We start from the raw sequence: 25,997 nt of genomic DNA, 5'->3' as shown, positions 1-25,997 counted from the left end.
ATTTTTTGCCAAGAGAATCCATCAACCTGACAGGTGTAGCATATCAAGAAGCTGATTTAACAGCATGATCATTACACAGGTGCACCTTGTGCTGGGGACACTAAAAGGCCACTCTAAAATGTGCAGTTTTGTTACACAACACAATGCCATAGTTTTGAGGGAGCGTGCAATTGGCATGCTGCCTGCAGGAATGTCCACCAGAGCTGTTGCCAGAGAATTTAATGTTAATTTCTCTACCATAAGCCGCCTCCAACGTTGTTTTAGAGAATTTGGCAGTAGGTCCAACTGGCCTCACAAATGCAGACCACGTGTATGGCGTTGTGTGGGCGAGCGGTTTGCTGATGTTAACATTGTGAACAGAGTGCCCCATAGTGGCGGTGGGGTTATAGTATGGGCAGGCATAAGCTATGGGCAATGAACACAATTGCATTTTACAGATGGCAATTTGAATGCACAGGGATACCGTGACGAGATCCTTTTTTTAAGGTATCTGTGTCTAACAGATGTATATCTGTATTTCCAGTAGATAGAATAGGGCTTAATGCATTTATTTCAATCGACTGATATCCTTATATGAATGTAACTCAGTAAAATCTTAGAAATTGTTGCATGTTGGGTCTATATTTGTGTCCAGTATAGCATGACGTTTGATATCCAGTGGGCTCCATCCATCCAGCCCTTAACACACAATAGGTGGGAAAAATGTGTAGTGCTCGTATTGACCACTGAGAGATGAAAATCAATAGAGCTCAACATTTTATCTACAGGCTGTGGACAATAACAAAATAACAAAAACTGCAAGATGGTGCCAGATCTAGATGCTTCCTGTCTAAGATCTGTTTGGACATCTGAGGCTACTCTGACGATATGATCAGATCTTTCGATGTCTCCAATGAGAAATGAAGGACAAAGTGAACAATATCTTACAGTAAATGCAACATGGCACTGGGTTCATTCTGAATTCTGAAGGCTAAAGCCTATACAATGCCATCTTAACCATGACACAATCCATGTTAAAACCATTCATGGGAATCCTAACGACACTATCAAACCTACATCCTTATATGTGACACCACAGGGGTCGTTTGCCAAAAGGAGATGTATGGTTACAACAACAGTTATGTCATGTTTATGAAGTATTATGTAGACTAATCTGACATAGATCAATAGGGTGCAGAAGCTCCTTCAAGTCTGACGCCAGGTTCCTGAGTAACGGCGAGTGACGTCATACTTCGGCCTCCTACAAATTAGTATCATCCACTGATTCTACTTTAGATTAAACAGAAACTCCCCTTTTTAACCTTTAGTCCCTGTACTGCTTCATTTTCTGCTGTAGTATAACCTGGCACTGCAGGTTAGATTTAGTGCAAACTCTGGTTACTTTCTCTCAAATGTGTTGCAGAGGCTAATCGTCATCGGTGGCACAACTACCACTGTGACAGGTAGAATATTGGAGTGGCATCCAACCATATAGATCCTATTACATTTTTTATCATTCTTAATTCTATGCATCCAATTTACTGGGGTGAAAAGTGTCAAGATCCAAGATCTCGTCCCTGCTCCATACTACAGATGTAGGATCTTAATTTGATCACTTTGTTGCATGAGAACTTTCCTGCAGTGTGTGTAGTGTATTTGAGGTTTAAAAAGACTCCTGAAGTTTGTCATTTCAATTTAGAAATTACAGACTTGAATTTCCCTTCTGAAAAATGTATCAACCCCTACAAAAATGTCCTTTAATCATAATCCACATTATAATTCACATTTCCTATTGCTGCAGGATTTGTTCCCCTGCTGTAGCAAACAGACTCAAATGAAGATCCTACATCTGTACGCTCTCTCTTTTTCTGTATTTTCTGCATCTCTCACTCTCTCTCGGCCCCTTGGTGCATCCTGTCCTGTGCTAGCCTTCCATGGGGCTTGGCGCTCCCAATTAGAGGTCCGTATCCTGCCTGTCTGGCGCCAGCCCGGCCAGGGGATGGAGACGTTGGAGAGAGAAGCTCTTGGAACTTAGGGGAGCCCATCAGTGAGCTCTGAGGAGATTAGTCACTGCAATGTGCAAGGCACTAACTGTGATGCTCTCAACATTTTCTCCTCTCCTATCCTCTGGAATGTCCAAAGGACCCCCCATCTCTTTTTTTTAGGCTACCTCTGTATCTGATCTGTGACATTGCTTCCCTCGGTCATCCAGTGCCATTTGACTATCATGCAAACCCAGTAGGTTGTGATTCAACAATGCTCTAGATGTTTCAGTCATAACCACATTTACAATACAACTTTAATGTCCATAGTTACAGCCAACAACGGAAATGTGTCTTCTGCTCTCTTCATTTAAATCTTGGAGGAATCTTAAAGGAATTTGTCATTCCCTAGCATGAATATCAAATGCACTGCACTTCATTGCATTGTTGAATCAAGGCGATACTAGTTTGAACATGGAGATAGTCTGTAAATGCCTGTTTTAATGTATGAATGCATTTGCTCTCCTCTTCACTCTAGACAGAACCAAATAATGAAAAAAAAGGTATTGTTTTTCTCCTGTAAAGTTACAGTTTGGATCAACATGGCATCAACCCTGCAGTGGACATATCATTGGTTAGTGGATCTGAGCCGATGGAAATGAGTGACTTTAAGAGCAAAATCAAACAATTGAATGGGGATTATAGGCCTTTTTGGTTGTCTCTTTAGTTCATGGCTATTTATCACACATCTTGTCTTGCCTCTAGAAACTTAAAACCCTTTCTTCAGATTCTAATGATGTTTCTGATCTTCTGGGTTTGATCCTCCGTGACATTTGAAGGGTGGGTGGGTCTGCAGTGTTTTCAGAGGTACCGAGTGTGAGAGGTTGAGTTTTTTTGCTAATCCCGCCCCCCTGCTACAACCCTTAAATAAATAGAGTCAATTTGAATTTAAGACAGGCATGTTTCATAGGAACTATAATATCAGTACCCAACATTCTAAGGGTGATTTTTTTTTTTTTTTTACAGTGAGAGTAGTTCAACAACAGGTCACACAATGCGATGAAATGTTGATTTCAATATCAAACAAATAAACAATGGCGATATCTCTTTTTAATGCACAGTATTTTTTCTCACATCTTTATAGTGGAATAACTTTAAATAATTCACTATAGTCGTCTTTCCTTCCTTACAGAACACAAATCTGGATATGAGGCAATGAATACTGTATCTACAGATGAATCAAGCACAGGAAGTTAAAGAAAGAGTACAATTATATTTTCCAACTATGTCCTTGAGGATACTGGATGACAAAATGTACTGTATATGTCTATTTCTCAAACAAAATGAGTAATTCATACCTGTGAGTCTTTTTATAATAATGCGCTAACTCTAGAACAAGTGACACTCTCCCAAAAACACAATATTTTCAAGTAAAAAAAAATAATTACAATAATCATCATATTTGTAACCATAATGAAAACACCCCAAAGAACTGCTCTAAAAACAAACATGAGAAGAGAAATGAAGATAAGTTTGCACTGACTCTGGACAGGAACACAGTGATCTAACATCCCATCCTGATGGGCCCCAATGTAGACCAGCATTGTACCAGAGCTGATGTCCCATAAAGAGAACAATGTCACTCGAAAGAATCCAAGGAACGACACATAATCCAAACAAGGTTTTGCTGTACAGAGTAGAAGTGGAGAATTCCTGCATGTTATCCATGGGAGATGGGGGGGGGGGGTAAAGCTGGATATCAGGGACTCTGCCGATGCCTGAACACACAATCCACCTCTGATTTGATGAGCTGCAGTAGAGGACGCTGATTACAGAGTATCAATAAAAAGCCAATGAGACTCTGAGACATCTCTTCTCTCAAGAGCTTTCGCTTTCTTTTTAGCAAAAATATCATGCAGTCTTTAGTTCCAAAATCCCCCAAAGGGATTTGATGGTTGTTAGTTAGTTTGTTTGTTTGTTTGTTTCAGGAGAAATTTCAAAGGCTTGAAATGTTTCTCTTGCAATTATTCTTAAACATTCAAGTCATTGTAATAATGCTTTATACAGGAGAAAAGTCCTTCAGATTTACACACACACATGTGTATATAGAAATATAATATATAGAAATATGCATATACATATGTATCAACTTGTACATGTGTATACATATTTTCAACTGTATCAAAGCCAATTTAATGTGCTCTCAAAATATGGCCCATGATTCCTAGTGGGATGCACATCAATTCACATAGTACAACCAGTAGATTAGGTTGAAAAATCCAAACATGATGGGGAAAAGGACCCGGGACCATTTGTCAATGGTGCTGACATCTGCCAGATTAGGGATTTTCAGCTTGAGCTTGGAGGAGCGCCGTCGTAGCCGACAGTTGGCCCTGCTGCGCATGGCGCTGCGGTCCAGTGAGTGGTGGCTGAAGCCATCGCGGGGAGCCATGGGCTTCCTGAACTGGACCCCGGAGCTGTCGAATGACATCACTGAATTCCGGGAGTCACTGACACTACTTCCCACATCTGACGGCATCACCTCATTATTCATCTCCAATGTGGTGAGCAGGATGTTCCCATAAGCATCCACCTTGGAGGACAGAGGAGGGGAGAGGGAGAATGTCAAGGGGAAGCAGAACACGGTGACATTACCCCAAACTGCCCTAATAATAATAATCTACACGCACCCACCCATTTCATTTTCATTTCCAATTTTCAAGCTAATGCAAATGTAATGATGATGTGGAAGGAAATGTAATCTTTTCATGCCTCTTTAAAGAATTCTGAATTTATGCACTTTCCCCATTTTCTCCCTTATAGCTGATGCCTTACGGTGCTTTTTCACTGAGAGTAAATTGACACAAATTAATTGCCATCACTCTATCAACCATTTTATCAGCCCTCTATTAGGCTGCAGTCCCACAGCTCATATGATTTCTAAATGCATGTACCCCAACTTTTCTTTGCTCCTCGAGGTACAGATTTCTTCTCTGTGTATATGACCTGAGGGTGTTGGTTTGAAACGGCGTGGCAATGGAGTCCTTGCAATGAAAAAAATATATATTCAACATTAAACGCCTATAAAACACTGACAATTAAGCACATCTTTAAAATACAGGATGCATAAACATAAGGTTAACAAGAACAGCTTTGCATAAGCATGGCATGTCATATTTCAGACACAGAGACAAGGGGCTTCATTCAGTCGGACCGTTTTAGCATTTTCCCCTGAATACTAATGTTTCTGCCTGCATACCCATTCAAATTTGTCAAAAGTGGGTGAATGTTGGTAAAAATGCAACTCCAAGGACAGCACAGACTGAATAAAGTCCACAGCCAAAACAAAGACAACAACCTGAGAGGAGAATGGGAATGTAGTTAAATGAACAGCTACAGTATATCTCAATGCCAAAAAACAATGTTCATTCAAATCAAAGAGTCAGTGCTGGAGAAAAAACTATGGCTGTTGTACAGTATATGTATCTGGTGGAGGTGGTATCTTCAGGTTTGTGAAAGTACTGTCTTACGTCAAACCAGCATAAAGGAATGCGTATTTTGCAGTCTTGTGATGTCTGTGCTAGGGATTCTCCAAAAAACAAACAATGATTGTTTTTACGTTAGGATTCTGATTTTGATACAGAGAGAAAGAAGGAAGCTGAAGATGCAAACCTGTTCCCTCAGGCGCTTCTCTTCGTATCGCGGGCGCTCGTTGTTGGTTTTGTTCAGCCGCTCGTGGATTTTCTTCTGTTGCTGGGGGCCCCGGCCAAAGAAGACGTAGTTTACGAAGGCATATTCGAGCAGGGCCAGGAACACAAACACAAAACAGCCCATGAGGTAGACATCAATGGCTTTCACATACGGGATCTTTGGGAGGGTCTCCCTAAGGTGGGTGTTAATGGTTGTCATGGTGAGCACCGTTGTAACACCTGGAAATTGCAAACACAAACATAAATACATTATTATTAGATATAAATCAGTAGTCCTCACCATTAAAGTCAAATATTTGGTCCAAAGTGCAAGGTAATGATTTTGAGTGGGAAGTTTGTGCGCCTCTAAACATTGTTTGACAAGTTGCTCCTGCTGGGTCGATTTATAGCTTTCTGTTTTCAATGGAATGTGGTAATGGAATGTGGAGTGGTAGTAATGGCTACTTTTTGTAAGTGGGAGACGGTCACTAATCTGTTTATGGCGATTCAAAATTGTGCTTTGCGTAGCATTTTGTGCGGCAACATGTTAGAGCAAACTTGTGAGAAACGTTGAAGACAACCTTGCCCTCTGTGTTCACTGAGAATACATTGTTGCTGAAACACTGCAGTGGAGATAGAGTCTTACCCAGGGCCACCCGAGCCGCAGAGGCATCGTAGTTGATCCAGAAGGAGACCCAGGAGAGGATGGTGATCAGGATGGAGGGCATGTATGTCTGCAGGATGAAGTAGCCTATGTTCCTTTTAATCCTGAAACTTAACGACAGCCTGGGATAGGAACCTTTCCCAGAGAACAAGAGAGAAGGAGAGAGGATGGAGCGATGGAGCGATGGAGTGATGGAGCGATGGAGTGATGGAGTGATGGAGCGATGGAGCGATGGAGCGATGGAGTGATGGAGTGATGGAGTGATGGAGCGATGGCGTAATGGAGTGATGGAGTGATGGAGTGATGGAGTGATGGAGCGATGGAGCGATGGAGTGATGGAGCGATGGAGTGATGGAGTGATGGAGCGATGGAGCGATGGAGTGATGGAGCGATGGAGTGATGGAGTGATGGAGCGATGGAGTGATGGAGTGATGGAGTGATGGAGCGATGGAGCGATGGCGTAATGGAGTGATGGAGCGATGGAGTGATGGAGTGATGGAGCGATGGAGTGATGGAGCGATGGAGTGATGGAGTGATGGAGCGATGGAGTGATGGAGCGATGGAGTGATGGAGTGATGGAGCGATGGAGTGATGGAGCGATGGAGCGATGGAGTGATGGAGCGATGGAGCGATGGAGTGATGGAGTGATGGAGCGATGGAGCGATGGAGTGATGGAGCGATGGAGTGATGGAGTGATGGAGCGATGGAGCGATGGAGTGATGGAGTGATGGAGTGATGGAGCGATGGAGTGATGGAGTGATGGAGCGATGGAGCGATGGAGTGATGGAGTGATGGAGCGATGGAGTGATGGAGTGATGGAGTGATGGAGCGATGGAGCGATGGAGTGATGGAGTGATGGAGCGATGGAGTGATGGAGTGATGGAGCGATGGAGTGATGGAGTGATGGAGCGATGGAGCGATGGAGTGATGGAGTGATGGAGTGATGGAGCGATGGAGCGATGGAGCGATGGAGTGATGGAGCGATGGCGTAATGGAGTGATGGAGCGATGGAGTGATGGAGTGATGGAGCGATGGAGCGATGGAGCGATGGAGTGATGGAGTGATGGAGTGATGGAGTGATGGAGTGATGGAGCGATGGAGTGATGGAGTGATGGAGCGATGGAGTGATGGAGTGATGGAGTGATGGAGCGATGGAGCGATGGAGCGATGGAGTGATGGAGCGATGGCGTAATGGAGTGATGGAGCGATGGAGCGATGGAGTGATGGAGTGATGGAGCGATGGAGCGATGGAGCGATGGAGCGATGGCGTAATGGAGTGATGGAGTGATAGAGTGATGGAGTGATGGAGCGATGGAGCGATGGAGTGATGGAGCGATGGAGAGGGGCAGAGGAAACACATCAGTGCAGAAAAGGATGAACCGCTGGCACAATTTATGAGTTCCAAATTCTGCACTTTGACAATGCGCGGGGTAGTCATTTCTCCATTCGTTCAGACTGAGCACTTCATTTCCCCAAAGCAATGGATTCCTTTCCAGGGACAAGTTCGATTCCAATTAAACATGGCAGAAAGTCGCAAGCACAGCAGATTTTTCTGCAAGCCCCCCATCTCAGCAGGCAGCTCCAGCATCCCTCTGAGAATTGTCATGGAGAGCTGCTGTGTTTTTCTCTGTTTAGCACTTTCTCTGTCCTCTAAATATCACCAAAAGGGGATTTAAAAAGGCCCGTAATTGGAGAGCATGTCTTCTCACTACTTAAGTGAGGAGGAGGAACCCACATGAGACTGATGTAGCTGGTGGGGTGAACCTATGGCGCTTAACATTAATGCATGTTGCAGAGAAAAATGTCAGCTCGTTATGATGAGACATTAATTGGTTGCATCGAATCTATTGATTATTCAAACAAGCTCAACAACAAGTTGTTAATGAGAAAGATAGATTCCCCTGTGGCTTTGACTTTCCCCTACTTCAGCGAGAGAGAGAAATGTTTACCGCTATGAATGCATAACTAATTCCCTCAAGGGAGTTTGTATGACCACTTTATCAAAATGAGAGAAAGGGCCTAAGATAGTCATGATGGTTTTAATTTAAAAGGCAATCGACTGTGTGCTACACACAATGAAAAATGACCCTTTCATCTCCCTGGTCTGGTAAATCTTTTAATGAATCAATATCCGGGCATACATATTTTATTCCTTTCTGCTATACCTCGTGAATATAAATAAACAAAGTGCACACACAAGGGCAAGACTACTTAACGACTAGACTACTAAATTAACTCAAGTTAGCTGTCACATGGAGATTACTTTAAATATTCTGCAGGAAACGTTCTCTGAAGTGTTAAGCAGCTAGTTGGAGGTGCTACCCATTGGAATAACATTAATAACACAAAACAGTGAGTGGAACTGGACTGACAGTTTAACTAATCCTACAAGCAAGCCTACATTCTATCATTGTTAAGTTGAAAAATAACTAACATGTACCTACAGGACCATTAAAATGCATTTCTGCATATTTCTTAGAATGTATTGTTATGGCATTACTACCCCTTCAGCACAGATATGAGGTGTGGAGGCCTTACCTGTGGTAAACCTGACCTCCCTGGACACCAGGCGAAGTGCTACGATGGAGAACTGAGGAAGCTCCAGCTTATCCACCCCCGTCACCGCAGTGTCACCTCCGTGCCAGTAGAAAACAATGTCGTCTGTGGTGTACCCATCTGTCTCAGGTTACAGAGAATGGGTGGAGGGGATTTGAGGAGAATGAACAGGTTCAGTACTGGTAGAATATCTCACCTTTGACATTAGGGAAGCAGAATGGACCAAAGCAGAGGAGAATAAGCCTTCGGTCCCTTGGTAACATGGTCACCCACTTAGCTAAACTGTATGACAACAAATCAAAATGTATGTCACATGCGCCGTATAGAACAGGTATAGACTTTACTTTGAAAGGTTTACTTATGAGACCGTTCCCAACAATGCAGAGTTGAAAAGCAAGAATAATTTGCTAAAAATAAAAAATGAAATAGTAACACAATAAATTAACAAACACAGGGCTACATACAAGGAGCACCGGTACCGTGCAGGGTTACAAGGTAGTCGAGGTAATTGAGATATTATGTACATGTAGGTAGAGGTAAAAGTGGCTAGGTAATCAGGATAGATAATAAAAAGTGTGTCTATGTGTGAGTGTGTGTGTGTGTGTGGCGTCAATGTGCATGTGTGTGTGTGTTTTGTGTGAGCGTATGTCGTGTATGTGTGTGTGTTGGAGTGTTAGTGTAATATGTTGTGAGTGTGTGGGTAGTCCTGTGATTGTGCATAGAGCCAGTGCAAGAGGGTCAGTGCAAATAAAAAGGGGGTCAATGCAAATAGTCAGGGTAGCCATGTGATTAACTGTTCAGCAGTCTCCGTTTCCTATATTCCACGATCAGCTCTTTCATCTTGCTGACGTTGAGGAAGAGGTTGTTGCCATGGCACCACACTCCCAGGTCTCTGACTTCCTCCCTGTAGGCGGTCTCATTGTTGTTGGTGATCAGGCCTACACACCGTCGTGTCGTCGGCAAATTTAACAATGGTGATGTATTCGTTTACGGCCACACAGTCTTGGGTAAATAGGGTGTACAGGAGGGGACTAAGCACGTACCCCGGACGGGCCTGCGTGTTGAGGGTTAGCGTGGCACATGTGTTGTTGCCCACCCTCACCACTTGCCTTTCAAAGCATTTTATGGCTACAGAGTGCTACGGGGCAATAGTCATTTAGACAGGTTACCTTGGCAGGCCACAAATGTGCATGTGTCTGCTCAAACGGTCAGAAACAGACTCCATGAGGGTAGTATGAGGGCCCGACGTCCACAGGTGGGGGTTGTGCTTACAGCCCAACACCGTGCAGGACATTTGGCATTTGCCAGAGAACACCAAGATTGGCAAATTTGCCACTGGCGCCCTGTGCTCTTCACAGATGAAAGCAGGTTCAGACTGAGCACATGTGACAGACGTGACAGAGTCTGGAGACGCCGTGGAGAACGTTCTGCTGCCTGCAACATCCTCCAGCATGGCCGGTTTGGCGGTGGGTCAATCATGGTGTCGGGTGGCATTTCTTTGGGGAACCGCACAGCCCTCCATGTGCTCGCCAGAGCTAGCCTGACTGCCATTAGATACCGAGATGAGATCCTCAGACCTCATCTCATCTTTGAGTGTGACTCCAAATCCAGACCTCCATGGGTTGATACATTTGATTTCCATTGATAATTTGTGTGATTCTGTTGTCAGCACATTCAACTATGTAAAGAAAAAAGTATTTAATAAGAACATTTTCATTCAGATCTAGGATGTGTTATTTTAGTGTTCCCTTTATTTTTTTGAGCAGTGTGTATATATATATATATATATATATATATACACACACAGTATCATCAATATACACAGTATCATCAATATACACAGTATCATCAAGGGGCCCCATTAGGCCCCATTAGGCCCCTTGATGATGTGAGGCAATTGGCTCTACTGCCTATGGTGAGTCCACCAGTGTCTCCAGAGCTCCATCACAATGCCAGTGGAATCAAAGTGAGAAGTATGAGATAGATTTACAGTGCATTCGGAAGTATTCAGACCCCTTGACTTTTTCCACATTTTGTTATGTTATTCTAAAATGGATAAAATAGTTTTTTCCCCTCATCAATCTACACACAATACTCCATAATGGAAAAGCAAAAATAGGTTTTTAAAAATGTTTGCACATTTATTACCAATAAAAAACAGAAATACCACATTTAAATAAGAATTCAGACCCTTTACTTAGGCAGCGATTACAGCATCGAGTCTTCTTGGGTATGGCGCTACAAGCTTTGCACACCTGTATTTGGGGAGTTTCTCCCATTCTTCTCGGCACATCGTGTCAAGCTCTGTCAGGTTGGATGGGGAGCGTTGCTGCACAGCTATTCTCAGGTCTCTCCAGAGATGTTCGATCGGGTTCAAGTTGGGCCACTCAAGGACATTCAGAGACTTGTCCTGAAGCCACTCCTGCTTTGTCTTGGCTGTGCGCTTAGGGTCGTTGTTCTGTTGGAAGGTGAACCTTCGCCCCAGTATGAGGTCCTGAGCACTCTGGAGCAGGTTTTCATCAAGGATATATCTGTAATTTTCTCCTTTCATCTTTGCCTCTATCCTGACTAGTCTCCCAGTCCCTGCCACTGAAAAACATCCCCACAGCATGATGCTTCACCATAGGGATGGTGCCAGGTTTCCTCCAGACGTGATGCTTCAGAGAATCTTGTTTCCCATGGTCTGAGAGTCTTTAGGTGCCTTTTGACAAACTCCAAGTGGGCTGTCATGTGCCTTTTACTGAGGAGTGGCTTCTGTCTGGCCACTCTACAATAACGGTCTGATTGGTGGAGAGCTGCAGAGATGGTTGTCCTTCTGGAAGTTTCTCCCATCTTCACAGAGGAACTCTAAAGCTCTGTCAGAGTGACCATCGGATTTTTGGTCACCTCCCTGACCAAGGCCATTCTCCCCCGATTGCTCGGGCGGCCAGCTCTAGGAAGAGCCTTGGAGGCTAATGTGTTCTTGTGGACCTTCAATGCTGCAGACATGTTTTGGTACCATTCCCCAGATCTGTGCCTCAACACAATCCTGTCTCTGAGCTCTACAGACAATTCCTTCAACCTTGTGGCTTGGTTTTTGCTCTGACATGCACTGTCAAATGTGGTACTTTATATAAACAGGTGTGTGCCTTTCCAGATCATGTCCAATCAATTGAATGTATTTAGAAGCATACTCAAAATCATATCAACATGGCATTTATTGTGGACCCCATTTATTGTGGACCCTGTAGTAAGCTATAAACAGCTGTACCGTTATCCTGAATTTTAATTGTATCCCCTCATAATTTGCGTGGATGAAATCTGGAGACCCAAGCTACAGGCTTCTGTACAATTTGTATCATGTTTAATATCAGCCACTATCGGGAGTCACCGTAAGTAATACTCACATATATTTATAACTGTCACTTTAGTGTTAGTTTCCTTCAATTTGTTGCCAACATTTTGTATCATTCCATTCCGTTTACCTTTCTTTCCTCTAGCATGTCTGTGTCGTTGTTCCTGAGGGTCGCTAGCATTAGTAGATCATATTAGGTGTATTCTAGTGAGTTTGTTGACAAAATTCTAATTAAAAGGTACACCGTATTTAAAGGGATGGCTTAAGATAATTGTAATGAAAACTACACAAGAAAAGCTACATCAGAATCACCTGAGAGTCAAAGCGACATCAGAATCACCAGGGAGTCAAAGCGACATCAGAATCACCAGGGAGTCAAAGCGACATCAGAATCACCCGGGAGTCAAAGCTACATCAGAATCACCCGGGAATCAAAGCTACATCAGAATCACCAGGGAGTCAAAGCGACATCAGAATCACCACGGAGTCAAAGCGACATCAGATTCACCAGGGAGTCAAAGCGACATCAGAATCACCACAGAGTCAAAGCGACATCAGAATCACCAGGGAGTCAAGGCGACATCAGAATCACCTGAGAGTCAAAGCGACATCAGAATCACCTGAGAGTCAAAGCGACATCAGAATCACCTGAGAGTCAAAGCGACATCAGAATCACCAGGGAGTCAAAGCGACATCAGAATCACCAGGGAGTCTAAGCTACATCAGAATCACCAGGAGTCTAAGCTACATCAGAATCACCAGGGAGTCTAAGCTACATCAGAATCACCAGGGAGTCTAAGCTACATCAGAATCACCAGGGAGTCAAAGCGACATCAGATTCACCAGGGAGTCAAAGCGACATCAGAATCACCACGGAGTCAAAGCGACATCAGATTCACCAGGGAGTCAAAGCGACATCAGAATCACCACGGAGTCAAAGCGACATCAGAATCACCAGGGAGTCAAGGCGACATCAGAATCACCTGAGAGTCAAAGCGACATCAGAATCACCTGAGAGTCAAAGCGACATCAGAATCACCTGAGAGTCAAAGCGACATCAGAATCACCTGAGAGTCAAAGCGACATCAGAATCACCAGGGAGTCAAAGCGACATCAGGATCACCAGGGAGTCTAAGCTACATCATAATCACCAGGGAGTCTAAGCTACATCAGAATCACCAGGGAGTCTAAGCTACATCAGAATCACCAGGGAGTCTAAGCTACATCAGAATCACCAGGGAGTCTAAGCTACATCAGAATCACCAGGGAGTCTAAGCTACATCAGAACCACCAGGGAGTCTAAGCTACATCAGAATCACCAGGGAGTCTAAGCTACATCAGAATCACCAGGGAGTCTAAGCCACATCAGAACCACCAGGGAGTCTAAGCTACATCAGAATCACCAGGGAGTCTAAGCTACATCAGAATCACCAGGGAGTCTAAGCTACATCAGAATCACCAGGGAGTCTAAGCTACATCAGAATCACCAGGGAGTCTAAGCTACATCAGAACCACCAGGGAGTCTAAGCTACATCAGAACCACCAGGGAGTCTAAGCTAGAGGGTGAAGTTAGACTGTATGGAGAATTCTGGTCGAATTACTTGGGTTTCATCTCTCAGTAACACCTCAAGCCTGCAGGCATAACACATAATAATGCAGTTAAAATGCATTGTAAGACTTCTCGTTTCAGAAAATATGTGAATTACACATCTGCAACCTATACTGCAAAAGGTTAAATTGCAAATATGTTTTGTAAATATTGACAGAAACAACATGAAGTAAACAACATGAAATTCAATAGGCTACTAGAGACATACAGTACCGTATGACAGGTCTAAAGGTTGGCTTTTATTTTAAATGTATAGAGAGACTTGAGATTATTGTTTTTTAAACACTAACTGTCTGGGATCATGGGCTGTCCCTAGCTGTGTTATCCAGTGAAAGTGGCAGGGTGACATTCCTGCTGAGATCCCGGAGAAGCCCAGGCAGACAGTTGAGAGAGGGGGAGGGGGTGTTACTTAGCCAGAGTGGGGAGGAATGGGGGTGAAGACGTTTGTATTAAGTCCACCTACAGCTTTCGATTTCCAGGGTGCAGTTCTGTTCGTCGAGCGGGTACCTCCTCAAGTCCATCATGCAAGCTGCTGTGGTGGTTATTCTGGGAAAAAAAGGAGAGCAGAGACATAGAGTGTGAGAGAAAAGGGGGGTAGAGAGAACCGCTGTTACCTTGGTAACCTTTAAGAAATTGTAGCTTAGCCTTGACTGCACGATGTGAATCTTTAAATGAGTAATGTTAGGCAGTTGTCTCGTATTGAAAAAAGGAAAAAAGGAAATGCAATCATTGGCAGTCTAGTGTTGCATACAGACCTGTCCAAGGTCTATTTCTTAGGAGCGAGGGGAGGGGAAAAGAAGGGGGAAGGAGAGAAAGATACATGTGGGTTCGTTTCTCATAATCTGGCCAAGTGTTTGAGACCTTCCATAATAGCCGTGGTCAGCTCTTTATGCATTTTACATGAATGAAATAGCAGAAGGTTGAGGTTGTTGGGAATGTGTTCTGACTGAGGCAAGTGGATTCCAAATAGAGAGAAGTAATACAAAACTAATGTGTCTCAGTGAGTAGCATTCTTATGACAGCCCTAATCTATGTTGCGACAGCAACCTCATGCACTGGAGATATTAGCTTCATATTTACACTTCCACTCATAGAAGAAACACAATGAATGAATTCAAACTGTTAAACCACTAACTTCAAACAAAACCATAGGTACATCCTAAGTGTTTCATGTAAACATCTAATTCATTCAAGCCCCAAAGCCAACAACCAAATGCAGAAAGTCAAATATAGCAAGCTTGTTTTATTCCCCTGGGATACATTGAATCAGCTAAAAAATAGTGTAAAATGTTAGCACCTGTGCATTGAGTATGTGCTTTAATCTCACACTAAATTGTGATTGACTGCTATATATAAATATATTCATTAAATTCAATTCCAATAAATCCAGACGCCTCGGAAAATCCCACGGGTTACAGATGATTTGTGTGTGATATATTTACCAGTGCAGCACATTTTAATAATTACATCTGCTCTGTTAAATCATACGAGCTTTCGCCTGTTTTCAGGCTTCTGGTTTAAATGAAATACGGAGCTCACTGTTTTGCCTGAATGGGAAAAGTAACTGAGTTACAACTCATCACCCCTGTGTGTTAGATGGACTGCCCATTCACAGAGAGAGTTTGATAGGTACACAGTTTGTGTGTTTTAGGAGGCGAGGGAGAGTGGTGGGGAAGGTCACCCTTTACAACAGCCTATTTTACATTTGGGATCCATCATTTAAGATGCCTAAATCCATGCCGTCTTCTAGGTTGCTGGACAATTCAGCATATAGCAAGAGGTTTGTAGTGTGCAAGGCTAATACAAGCCACTACAACTACTGTCAAACACAAGTGTATAGAGTGCAAAAGAAAAACCACGTGGAGTGTTTTCTGCAGGGGCTATACAACCATGATGAAAACAGAACACAGTTCCATACAGTAAGTCACCTTTTGTGATGACATACTTTTTGACTATCTTCACTTTGTTGTGTTAAGGCATGATGCCGTAGCAAATGTATTCTGACTCTCCCCAAGGCCCAACACACCATAACCTCATCATCACTCCCCTCCGGCTATATCATAGACGAAGGGCATTTCACTCTGCACTGCATATTGTTTTCTATTTCACAGCTTTACTGTACATGACTCCTGTAAAGCAAAGTTGCAACATATTGGGTGAAGAAACAAAGCCTGTGGCCCCTGGGGCTCCGGCTGCTGTGTTGCTTTGAAAGGGCCCCAAGATGCTCCTCTCCCCCCAGCAGCCCCCCAGTCATCTGGGTGGGTCCCTGTGAGAACCTCACTGCAGACTCACTGTCTGGGCTGGTTCATTGATGAAACTGGGACATTGTGGTGATGAGGGATTATAAGGTTTTTTTGTTGCCTTTTTCTGGGGCACACAATTCTGGATGGGAAGTGCGCCACCTCCTCCTCCTCACATCCCAGCAAAACAAAATAGCCAGGAATAAGTGGTGTGCTATATTTGTTTGTCTCGTGCAGTACAACAGTGACTACTACATTCGTTCTGTTGCACAATAAAAACATTGTTGTGTCCCTGTGTCGTGCCTGCTGAAAACAGCCCAGGCTTATACTGTAAAAGAAGCTCACATGTCAATCAAACTAACAAGAAAGTCTGCTTTTTTACGTCTTCCTGTGAAAGGCAAAAGGGGTCATGGTCTTTACGATAAGTCATAGAGGCTCACCTCACCCCAAATCTAATTCAATACATGTTCATCTCGCTTATCAAAATTAAGAGAAACAATAAATACATTTCCTCAATAACATTTTATTTTTCAAATGATCTTTCTCAAAAAGTTTGTATATTGTCCCATAAAATAATCTGTACTCTTAATACCTTCCCACCCCATCCCATTTATTTTGTTGATTTGAATTTAAAATTTGGCAATCCCCATGACCCCAGCTTTGAACAGCACTGCCCTACAGTCCCTCTGTACTCTATTCAGGATTCGGTCCTCACTTTATGATTCTTTCCTCAATTCATTCCTCCACCTTTTCACCAACTCCCTCTGGGCAGCAGGAGAAGCTGCTACCACTTCCACCCCTCCATCCCTCGCTCCCCTGCACCCACAGCAGATTCCACCAAGAGACATATTAAGTAAGCATTTACCAGCCCATTAGTTCCCCCTCTCACTTCCAAACATCATCAAACTCTCTCATTAATACGAAAGTCCCCACATAAAAAAATACAGTTTTATATATATGGAATGCAAACAGTACTTACTATAGAATTATGTAGTAAACTGTAGAATACTATAGTAAACACGACAGTAAATACTGCAGAAATGTCTGCAAAAACACTATACTCCGCAAAAACACGACAGTAATTACTACAGAAATGTCTGCAAAAACACGACAGTAAATACTACAGAAATGTCTGCAAAAACACTATACTCCGCAAAAACACGACAGTAATTACTACAGAAATGTCTGTAAAAACACGACAGTAAATACTATAGTACAGTGCCTTCAGACCCCTTGACTTTTTCCACATTTTGTTGTGCTACAGTCGGAATATAGAATGAATTAAATTTAGATTTAAATTGATACCCAATAATGTCAAAGTGGAATTATATATATGTATATATATATATTTTTTTACACAAATTCATAAAAAATGATAAGCGGAAATGTCTTGAGTCAATAAGTATTCAACCTCTTTGTTATGGCAAGCCTAAATAAGTTCAGGAGTAAAAATGTGCTTATCGAGTCAATAATAAGTTGCATGGTCTCACTCAGTGTGCAGCAACAGTGTTTAACATGATTTTTGAATGACTACCTCATCTCTGTACCCCACAGATATAATTATCTGCAAGGTCACTCAGTCGAGCACTAAATTTCAAACAGAGATTCAACCACAAAGACCAGAGAGGTTTTCCAATGCCTTGCAAAGAACCTTTTGGTGGATGGGTAAAAAAGCAGACATTGAATATGGTGAAGTCATTAATGGCTGTGATTAAGGCACTAAAGTAAAACTGCAAAAAGATATGGCAAAGAAATGAACTTTATGTACTGAAAAGTTGATGTTCTGATTACAAAACATTATGTTTGGGGCAAATCCAACACAATACATCGCTGAGCACCACTCGTCATATTTTTAAAAAATGGTGATGGCTGCATCATGTTATGGGTATGCTTGTCATCGGGCAAAGGACTAGGGAGTTTCTGGGGGGCTAAAAAGAAACAGAATAGAGCTAAGCACAGGCAAAATCCTAGAGGAAATGCCTGGTTCATTCTGCTTTCCTACAGACAAATTCAACTTTTAGCAGGACAATCACCCCCCCCCCCCTTAAAAGATTTAGATGCACTATTGTAAAGTGGCTGTTCCACTGGATGTCATAAGGTGAATGCACCAATTTGTAAGTCGCTCTGGATAAGAGCGTCTGCTAAATGACTTAAATGTAAATGTAAATGTAATAACCTAAAACACAAGGCTAAATATACACTGGAGTTGCTTACCAAAATGTCATTGAATGTTCCTGAGTGGCCTAGTTGCAGTTTGACTTAAATCGGCTTGAAAATCTATGGCAGACATGAAAATGGCTGTCTAGCAATGATCAACAAACAACTTGACAGAGCATGAATAATTTTTAAAAGAATAATGTTCCAAATATCGTACAATCCAGGGGCGTAAAGCTCTAAGAGACTTACCCAGAAATACTCACAGCTGTAATCGCTGCCAAAGGTGATTCTAACATGTATTAACTCAGGGGGTGAATACTTATGTAATCAAGATATAGTAGTGTTTTTATTTACATTTTATGTTAGAATTCTTCTTCCCCTTTGGCAGTACAGAGTATTTTGTGTAGATCAGTGACAGAGAATTACTATTAAATACATTTTCATCCCACCTTGTAACACACATTTTTTGGGAATAAATCAAGGGGGGGGCGAATACTTTCTGAAGACACTGTATATAGTACAGTATTTAATTAGCATATAGCCCGCCCATCCCACTCCCCAATATACCAATTTGTGCCACACATAAGTGAGAATCCTACATGCCAAGTATAGATTGTGATTGTTACAGGTTATAGAAAAGAGCAGAAGCTCTGAACTATCTGTTCAGACCCCAGTCCTATCTACCTTCCTACCTTCCTACCTACAGGTCATGGAAAATTACCTCTTTTAGTATTTCTTCAGTAAGTTTCCTCAAGGAGAAAGCCTCCACTTCTATGTCAAAGATAATGTAACTAAAACACTATAGCAAATACTATAGTGATGTCTGCCAAAAGACTATACAGTAAATCCAATATTATACCCCAGTCCGCAGAAACACTACAGTAAATACTATAGTACATTCCACATAAACACTACATTAATTACTACAATATATACTACAGTTCTTTTACTACAGTATTTATACAATAGTTAACTGTAAATACTACAGTATCCACTAGAGTGTTTTTGCTGACTTCAGTAAAGTCTGCAAAAACAAAAAGTGAATACTAGAGTATGTATACCATTGTATGCTATACTATTTGTTCATTTGGGAATGGAGACGACTGCCATATCTTACAGACACTGATAATGCTATCATCATATTTCATATCAATGGGCATGTGCAAAGTCCCCCATTCTTGAAAACAACAACATCCTTTTCCAGAGGCTTATCTAAGATATATTTAATATTCTAGACAATAAGGAAAGCACATGACAAGAGCTAAAAGCCATCTCCACTGATTGTGGAGTGGAATGAGGTAATAGCAGTGGCAAAACATCGTCCTGTTGTCATTTCAGCAGCATCTGCGCATTTATAGCTGTAAGCTTCCTATAATTAACATTTGCAGCTGAATTTGATTTTAGCTTTGAAACATTTCAAAATGGGACTGCCCTGTGGAACAAATCAACAAACATCAGCATTACATAACCCAAAGAGCACGGACTCTCTGTCTTGTCCTCCAAGGCCTCCATTCACCAGAGACAAATGATGCACCAGAAATAGAGTTAATGGAAATTCATTGATTTAAAAACCCAAACATGTGCACCATATGTACAGTCAGGTCCATAATTATTAACACCCTTGATAAAGATGTGCAAAAAAATACTGTAAAAAATAAAGTATACAATACTGAGCTATATTGTATGCTCAAAAAGGGGGATATTATATTATTTTATACTAATACAATTGCTCAGAGAAAGGGATTTTGTTTAACAGGTAATACAACAAAATCTAATAAAAGATAAGGGGGAAATGATTGCTACCTGTTTACAGTACTCTAGTGTTCTTCCCTTGCGAGGATAACGACACTGAGCCTTTTTCTCAAATGTGTTAGGAGATTGGAGAACACGTTGGGAGGGATCTTAGACCATTCTGCCGTACAGAATATTTCCAGATCCTTGATATCCTTTGTCTGCTCTCTTACTGTAGGTATGAGGTACTTTTTTTGCATGTGCTTCTGTTTTTCATGTCATCTGACCATAGCATCGCCTGGAGTTTAGTAAATGCCATTGGCACTTGGATTGGAACCGGTGCAATGGTCAGACGAAATTTAAATGTAGCTCTTTGGCCACACACACCAGTGGTGGGTTAGGTGTTGAAAACAGAAGCATACGCAGAAAGTATCTCATACCTGCGGTAAAATATGGTGGTGGATCTTTGATGTTATGTTTTTTTTTCTACTAGTGCTGGATCCCTTGTTAAGGTCAATGGCATCATTAACTTTGCCAAATACCAGGGCATTTTAGCCCAAAACCTGGTTGACTCTGCAAGGAGCCTGAGACACTTTAACCACATTAGGTACAGTAGAATTCCAATGAAAGTTAGCTTTACCTGAGTCCATATAACACAGTGCCATCAGGATGCAGTCGAATCATACGGTTCTTTACTGTCACGCCATGCAGAAAGGACTTCTTGTCGTTAAGGAAGTAGGTGTCTGGGAGCCACAGCTGGTCCGCCACGCGGTTATCCAGAGTCAGGTTGAGGGGCAGCTCAGCGTATGCCAAACGCTTGTCTCGCCAACTTTGCTGGAAATACATTGTGATGGTATAATCCTGTGAAAAAGGGGAGACAGCACTGTCAGATTGAGAAGAACTAGTTGTTATGCATGAACAAAAGCTCCAACTATAAAAAGTACAAGTTACCTCACCTATACTTGCCCTATCCAACTCCAAGCTCCAACTATGGGAAGTACAAGTTACCTCTACTGTACTTGCCCTATTCAACTCCAAGCTCAAACTATGGGAAGTACAAGTTACCTCTACTGTACTTGCCCTATTCAACTCCAAGCTCAAACTATGGGAAGTACAAGTTACCTCTACTGTACTTGTCCTATTCAACTCCAAGCTCCAACTATACAAAGTACAAGTTACCTCTACTGTACTTGTCCTATTCAACTCCAAGCTCCAACTATACAAAGTACAAGTTACCTCTACTGTACTTGCCCTATCCAACTCCAAGCTCCAACTATGGGAAGTACAAGTTACCTCTACTGTACTTGCCCTATCCAACTCCAAGCTCCAACTATGGGAAGTACAAGTTACCTCTACTGTACTTGCCCTATCCAACTCCAAGCTCCAACTATACAAAGTACAAGTTACCTCTACTGTACTTGCCCTATCCAACTCCAAGCTCCAACTATGGGAAGTACAAGTTACCTCACCTGTACTTGCCCTATCCAACTCCAAGCTCCAACTATACAAAGTACAAGTTACCTCTACTGTACTTGCCCTATCCAACTCCAAGCTCCAACTATGGGAAGTACAAGTTACCTCTACTGTACTTGCCCTATCCAACTCCAAGCTCCAACTATGGGAAGTACAAGTTACCTCTACTGTACTTGCCCTATCCAACTCCAAGCTCCAACTATGGGAAGTACAAGTTACCTCTACTGTACTTGCCCTATCCAACTCCAAGCTCCAACTATGGGAAGTACAAGTTACCTCTACTGTACTTGCCCTATCCAACTCCAAGCTCCAACTATGGGAAGTACAAGTTACCTCACCTGTACTTGCCCTATCCAACTCCAAGCTCCAACTATGGGAAGTACAAGTTACCTCACCTGTACTTGCCCTATCCAACTCCAAGCTCAAACTATGCAAAGTACAAGTTACCTCTACTGTACTTGCCCTATCCAACTCCAAGCTCCAACTATGGGAAGTACAAGTTACCTCACCTGTACTTGCCCTATCCAACTCCAAGCTCCAACTATGGGAAGTACAAGTTACCTCACCTGTACTTGCCCTATCCAACTCCAAGCTCCAACTATGCAAAGTACAAGTTACCTCTACTGTACTTGCCCTATCCAACTCCAAGCTCAAACTATGGGAAGTACAAGTTACCTCACCTGTACTTGCCCTATCCAACTCCAAGCTCCAACTATGGGAAGTACAAGTTACCTCTACTGTACTTGCCCTATCCAACTCCAAGCTCCAACTATGCAAAGTACAAGTTACCTCACCTGTACTTGCCCTATCCAACTCCAAGCTCCAACTATACAAAGTACAAGTTACCTCACCTGTACTTGCCCTATCCAACTCCAAGCTCCAACTATGGGAAGTACAAGTTACCTCTACTGTACTTGCCCTATCCAACTCCAAGCTCCAACTATACAAAGTACAAGTTACCTCACCTGTACTTGCCCTATCCAACTCCAAGCTCCAACTATGGGAAGTACAAGTTACCTCTACTGTACTTGCCCTATCCAACTCCAAGCTCCAACTATACAAAGTACAAGTTACCTCTACTGTACTTGCCCTATTCAACTCCAAGCTCCAACTATGGGAAGTACAAGTTACCTCACCTGTACTTGCCCTATTCAACTCCAAGCTCCAACTATGGGAAGTACAAGTTACCTCTACTGTACTTGCCCTATTCAACTCCAAGCTCCAACTATGGGAAGTACAAGTTACCTCTACTGTACTTGCCCTATCCAACTCCAAGCTCCAACTATGGGAAGTACAAGTTACCTCACCTGTACTTGCCCTATCCAACTCCAAGCTCCAACTATGGGAAGTACAAGTTACCTCTCCTGTACTTGCCCTATTCAACTCCAAGCTCCAACTATGGGAAGTACAAGTTACCTCACCTGTACTTGCCCTATTCAACTCCAAGCTCCAACTATGGGAAGTACAAGTTACCTCACCTGTACTTGCCCTATCCAACTCCAAGCTCCAACTATGGGAAGTACAAGTTACCTCTACTGTACTTGCCCTATCCAACTCCAAGCTCCAACTATACAAAGTACAAGTTACCTCTACTGTACTTGCCCTATCCAACTCCAAGCTCCAACTATGGGAAGTACAAGTTACCTCTACTGTACTTGCCCTATTCAACTCAAGCTCCAACTATGGGAAGTACAAGTTACCTCTACTGTACTTGCCCTATCCAACTCCAAGCTCCAACTATACAAAGTACAAGTTACCTCTACTGTACTTGCCCTATTCAACTCCAAGCTCCAACTATGGGAAGTACAAGTTACCTCTACTGTACTTGTCCTATCCAACTCCAAGCTCCAACTATGGGAAGTACAAGTTACCTCTACTGTACTTGTCCTATCCAACTCCAAGCTCCAACTATGGGAAGTACAAGTTACCTCTACTGTACTTGCCCTATCCAACTCCAAGCTCCAACTATGGGAAGTACAAGTTACCTCTACTGTACTTGTCCTATTCAACTCAAGCTCCAACTATACAAAGTACAAGTTACCTCTACTGTACTTGTCCTATCCAACTCCAAGCTCCAACTATACAAAGTACAAGTTACCTCTACTGTACTTGCCCTATCCAACTCCAAGCTCCAACTATGGGAAGTACAAGTTACCTCTACTGTACTTGCCCTATCCAACTCCAAGCTCCAACTATGGGAAGTACAAGTTACCTCTACTGTACTTGCCCTATCCAACTCCAAGCTCCAACTATACAAAGTACAAGTTACCTCTACTGTACTTGCCCTATCCAACTCCAAGCTCCAACTATGGGAAGTACAAGTTACCTCTACTGTACTTGCCCTATCCAACTCCAAGCTCCAACTATGGGAAGTACAAGTTACCTCTACTGTACTTGCCCTATCCAACTAAGCTCCAACTCAAGTTACCTCTACTGTACTTGCTCCAACTATGGGAAGTACAAGTTACCTCTACTGTACTTGCCCTATTCAACTCCAAGCTCCATCTATGGGAAGTACAAGTTACCTCACCTGTACTTGCCCTATCCAACTCCAAGCTCCAACTATGGGAAGTACAAGTTACCTCACCTGTACTTGCCCTATCCAACTCCAAGCTCAAACTATGCAAAGTACAAGTTACCTCTACTGTACTTGCCCTATCCGACTCAAGCTCCAACTATGGGAAGTACAAGTTACATCTACTGTACTTGCCCTATCCAACTCCAAGCTCCAACTATGGGAAGTACAAGTTACCTCACCTGTACTTGCCCTATCCAACTCCAAGCTCAAACTATGCAAAGTACAAGTTACCTCTACTGTACTTGCCCTATCCAACTCCAAGCTCCAACTATGCAAAGTACAAGTTACCTCACCTGTACTTGCCCTATCCAACTCCAAGCTCCAACTATGGGAAGTACAAGTTACCTCTACTGTACTTGCCCTATCCAACTCCAAGCTCCAACTATACAAAGTACAAGTTACCTCTACTGTACTTGCCCTATCCAACTCCAAGCTCCAACTATACAAAGTACAAGTTACCTCACCTGTACTTGCCCTATCCAACTCCAAGCTCCAACTATACAAAGTACAAGTTACCTCACCTGTACTTGCCCTATCCAACTCCAAGCTCAAACTATGGGAAGTACAAGTTACCTCTACTGTACTTGCCCTATCCAACTCCAAGCTCCAACTATACAAAGTACAAGTTACCTCTACTGTACTTGCCCTATCCAACTCCAAGCTCCAACTATGGGAAGTACAAGTTACCTCTACTGTACTTGCCCTATCCAACTCCAAGCTCCAACTATACAAAGTACAAGTTACCTCTACTGTACTTGCCCTATCCAACTCCAAGCTCCAACTATGGGAAGTACAAGTTACCTCTACTGTACTTGCCCTATTCAACTCAAGCTCCAACTATGGGAAGTACAAGTTACCTCTACTGTACTTGCCCTATTCAACTCAAGCTCCAAATATGGGAAGTACAAGTTACCTCTACTGTACTTGCCCTATCCAACTCCAAGCTCCAAATATGGGAAGTACAAGTTACCTCTACTGTACTTGCCCTATTCAACTCAAGCTCCAACTATGGGAAGTACAAGTTACCTCTACTGTACTTGCCCTATTCAACTCCAAGCTCAAACTATGGGAAGTACAAGTTACCTCTACTGTACTTGCCCTATTCAACTCCAAGCTCAAACTATGGGAAGTACAAGTTACCTCTACTGTACTTGCCCTATCCAACTCCAAGCTCCAACTATACAAAGTACAAGTTACCTCTACTGTACTTGCCCTATTCAACTCCAAGCTCCAACTATGGGAAGTACAAGTTACCTCTACTGTACTTGCCCTATTCAACTCCAAGCTCCAAATATGGGAAGTACAAGTTACCTCTACTGTACTTGCCCTATCCAACTCCAAGCTCCAACTATGGGAAGTACAAGTTACCTCTACTGTACTTGTCCTATCCAACTCCAAGCTCCAACTATGGGAAGTACAAGTTACCTCTACTGTACTTGTCCTATCCAACTCCAAGCTCCAACTATACAAAGTACAAGTTACCTCTACTGTACTTGCCCTATCCAACTCCAAGCTCCAACTATACAAAGTACAAGTTACCTCTACTGTACTTGCCCTATCCAACTCCAAGCTCCAACTATACAAAGTACAAGTTACCTCTACTGTACTTGCCCTATCCAACTCCAAGCTCCAACTATGGGAAGTACAAGTTACCTCTACTGTACTTGCCCTATCCATACACATAGTACCATTACATGTATTATCATAATCATTATGTGCACAGAATATCAGAAAGCACTATCAGTGATCTTCTAGGATACAATGGAACCATAATGAAAGGAAAGACTTACAGGGAAGTGATTTAAAGGCCACGTTAAGATTAATACGTCCTCTGATGACAGTACAGTCCTTCTGAATTTTGCATGATAAATGCTGCCAATTATTCTGGGAACCTCAGTGTCCCGAAATCTCAATATAATTGTCTTAAAATACAAGTGAACCATAATGTACGTCACATATTATAAGTGGACTGAGAGCTAATCTGAGTGGTTATTCAGCTGGACAT

At 42.6% G+C, this 25,997-nt stretch overlaps 1 protein-coding gene across 2 annotated transcripts in view; it reads right to left on the bottom strand.

Annotated features, from left to right (window-relative positions):
• Positions 1–3,054: 3,054 nt before the first annotated feature.
• LOC118385150 (gamma-aminobutyric acid receptor subunit beta-4-like) overlaps positions 3,055–25,997 on the bottom strand; it is a 48,188-nt gene continuing 25,245 nt past the window's right edge. Inside the window, exons 4-10 of one of the 2 annotated variants that reach the window (XM_052521055.1) lie at positions 20,582–20,802; positions 14,277–14,359; positions 8,853–8,990; positions 6,297–6,449; positions 5,634–5,890; positions 4,916–5,005; positions 3,055–4,554 (exon numbers count right to left, since the gene is read on the bottom strand). In XM_052521055.1, the coding sequence (XP_052377015.1) occupies positions 4,201–4,554; positions 4,916–5,005; positions 5,634–5,890; positions 6,297–6,449; positions 8,853–8,990; positions 14,277–14,359; positions 20,582–20,802 (1,296 nt within the window). In that variant the 3' untranslated portion in view covers positions 3,055–4,200. The remainder of the gene's footprint in view (positions 4,555–4,915; positions 5,006–5,633; positions 5,891–6,296; positions 6,450–8,852; positions 8,991–14,276; positions 14,360–20,581; positions 20,803–25,997) is intronic. The other variant, XM_052521056.1, reaches the window with a different exon arrangement.

This window comes from Oncorhynchus keta, chromosome 6 (genome assembly GCF_023373465.1).
Source record: "Oncorhynchus keta strain PuntledgeMale-10-30-2019 chromosome 6, Oket_V2, whole genome shotgun sequence".
Classification (NCBI taxonomy): Eukaryota; Metazoa; Chordata; class Actinopteri; order Salmoniformes; family Salmonidae; genus Oncorhynchus; species Oncorhynchus keta.
The sequence above is the reverse complement of the archived record's forward strand: the minus strand, read 5'-3'. Positions and strand labels throughout refer to the sequence as shown.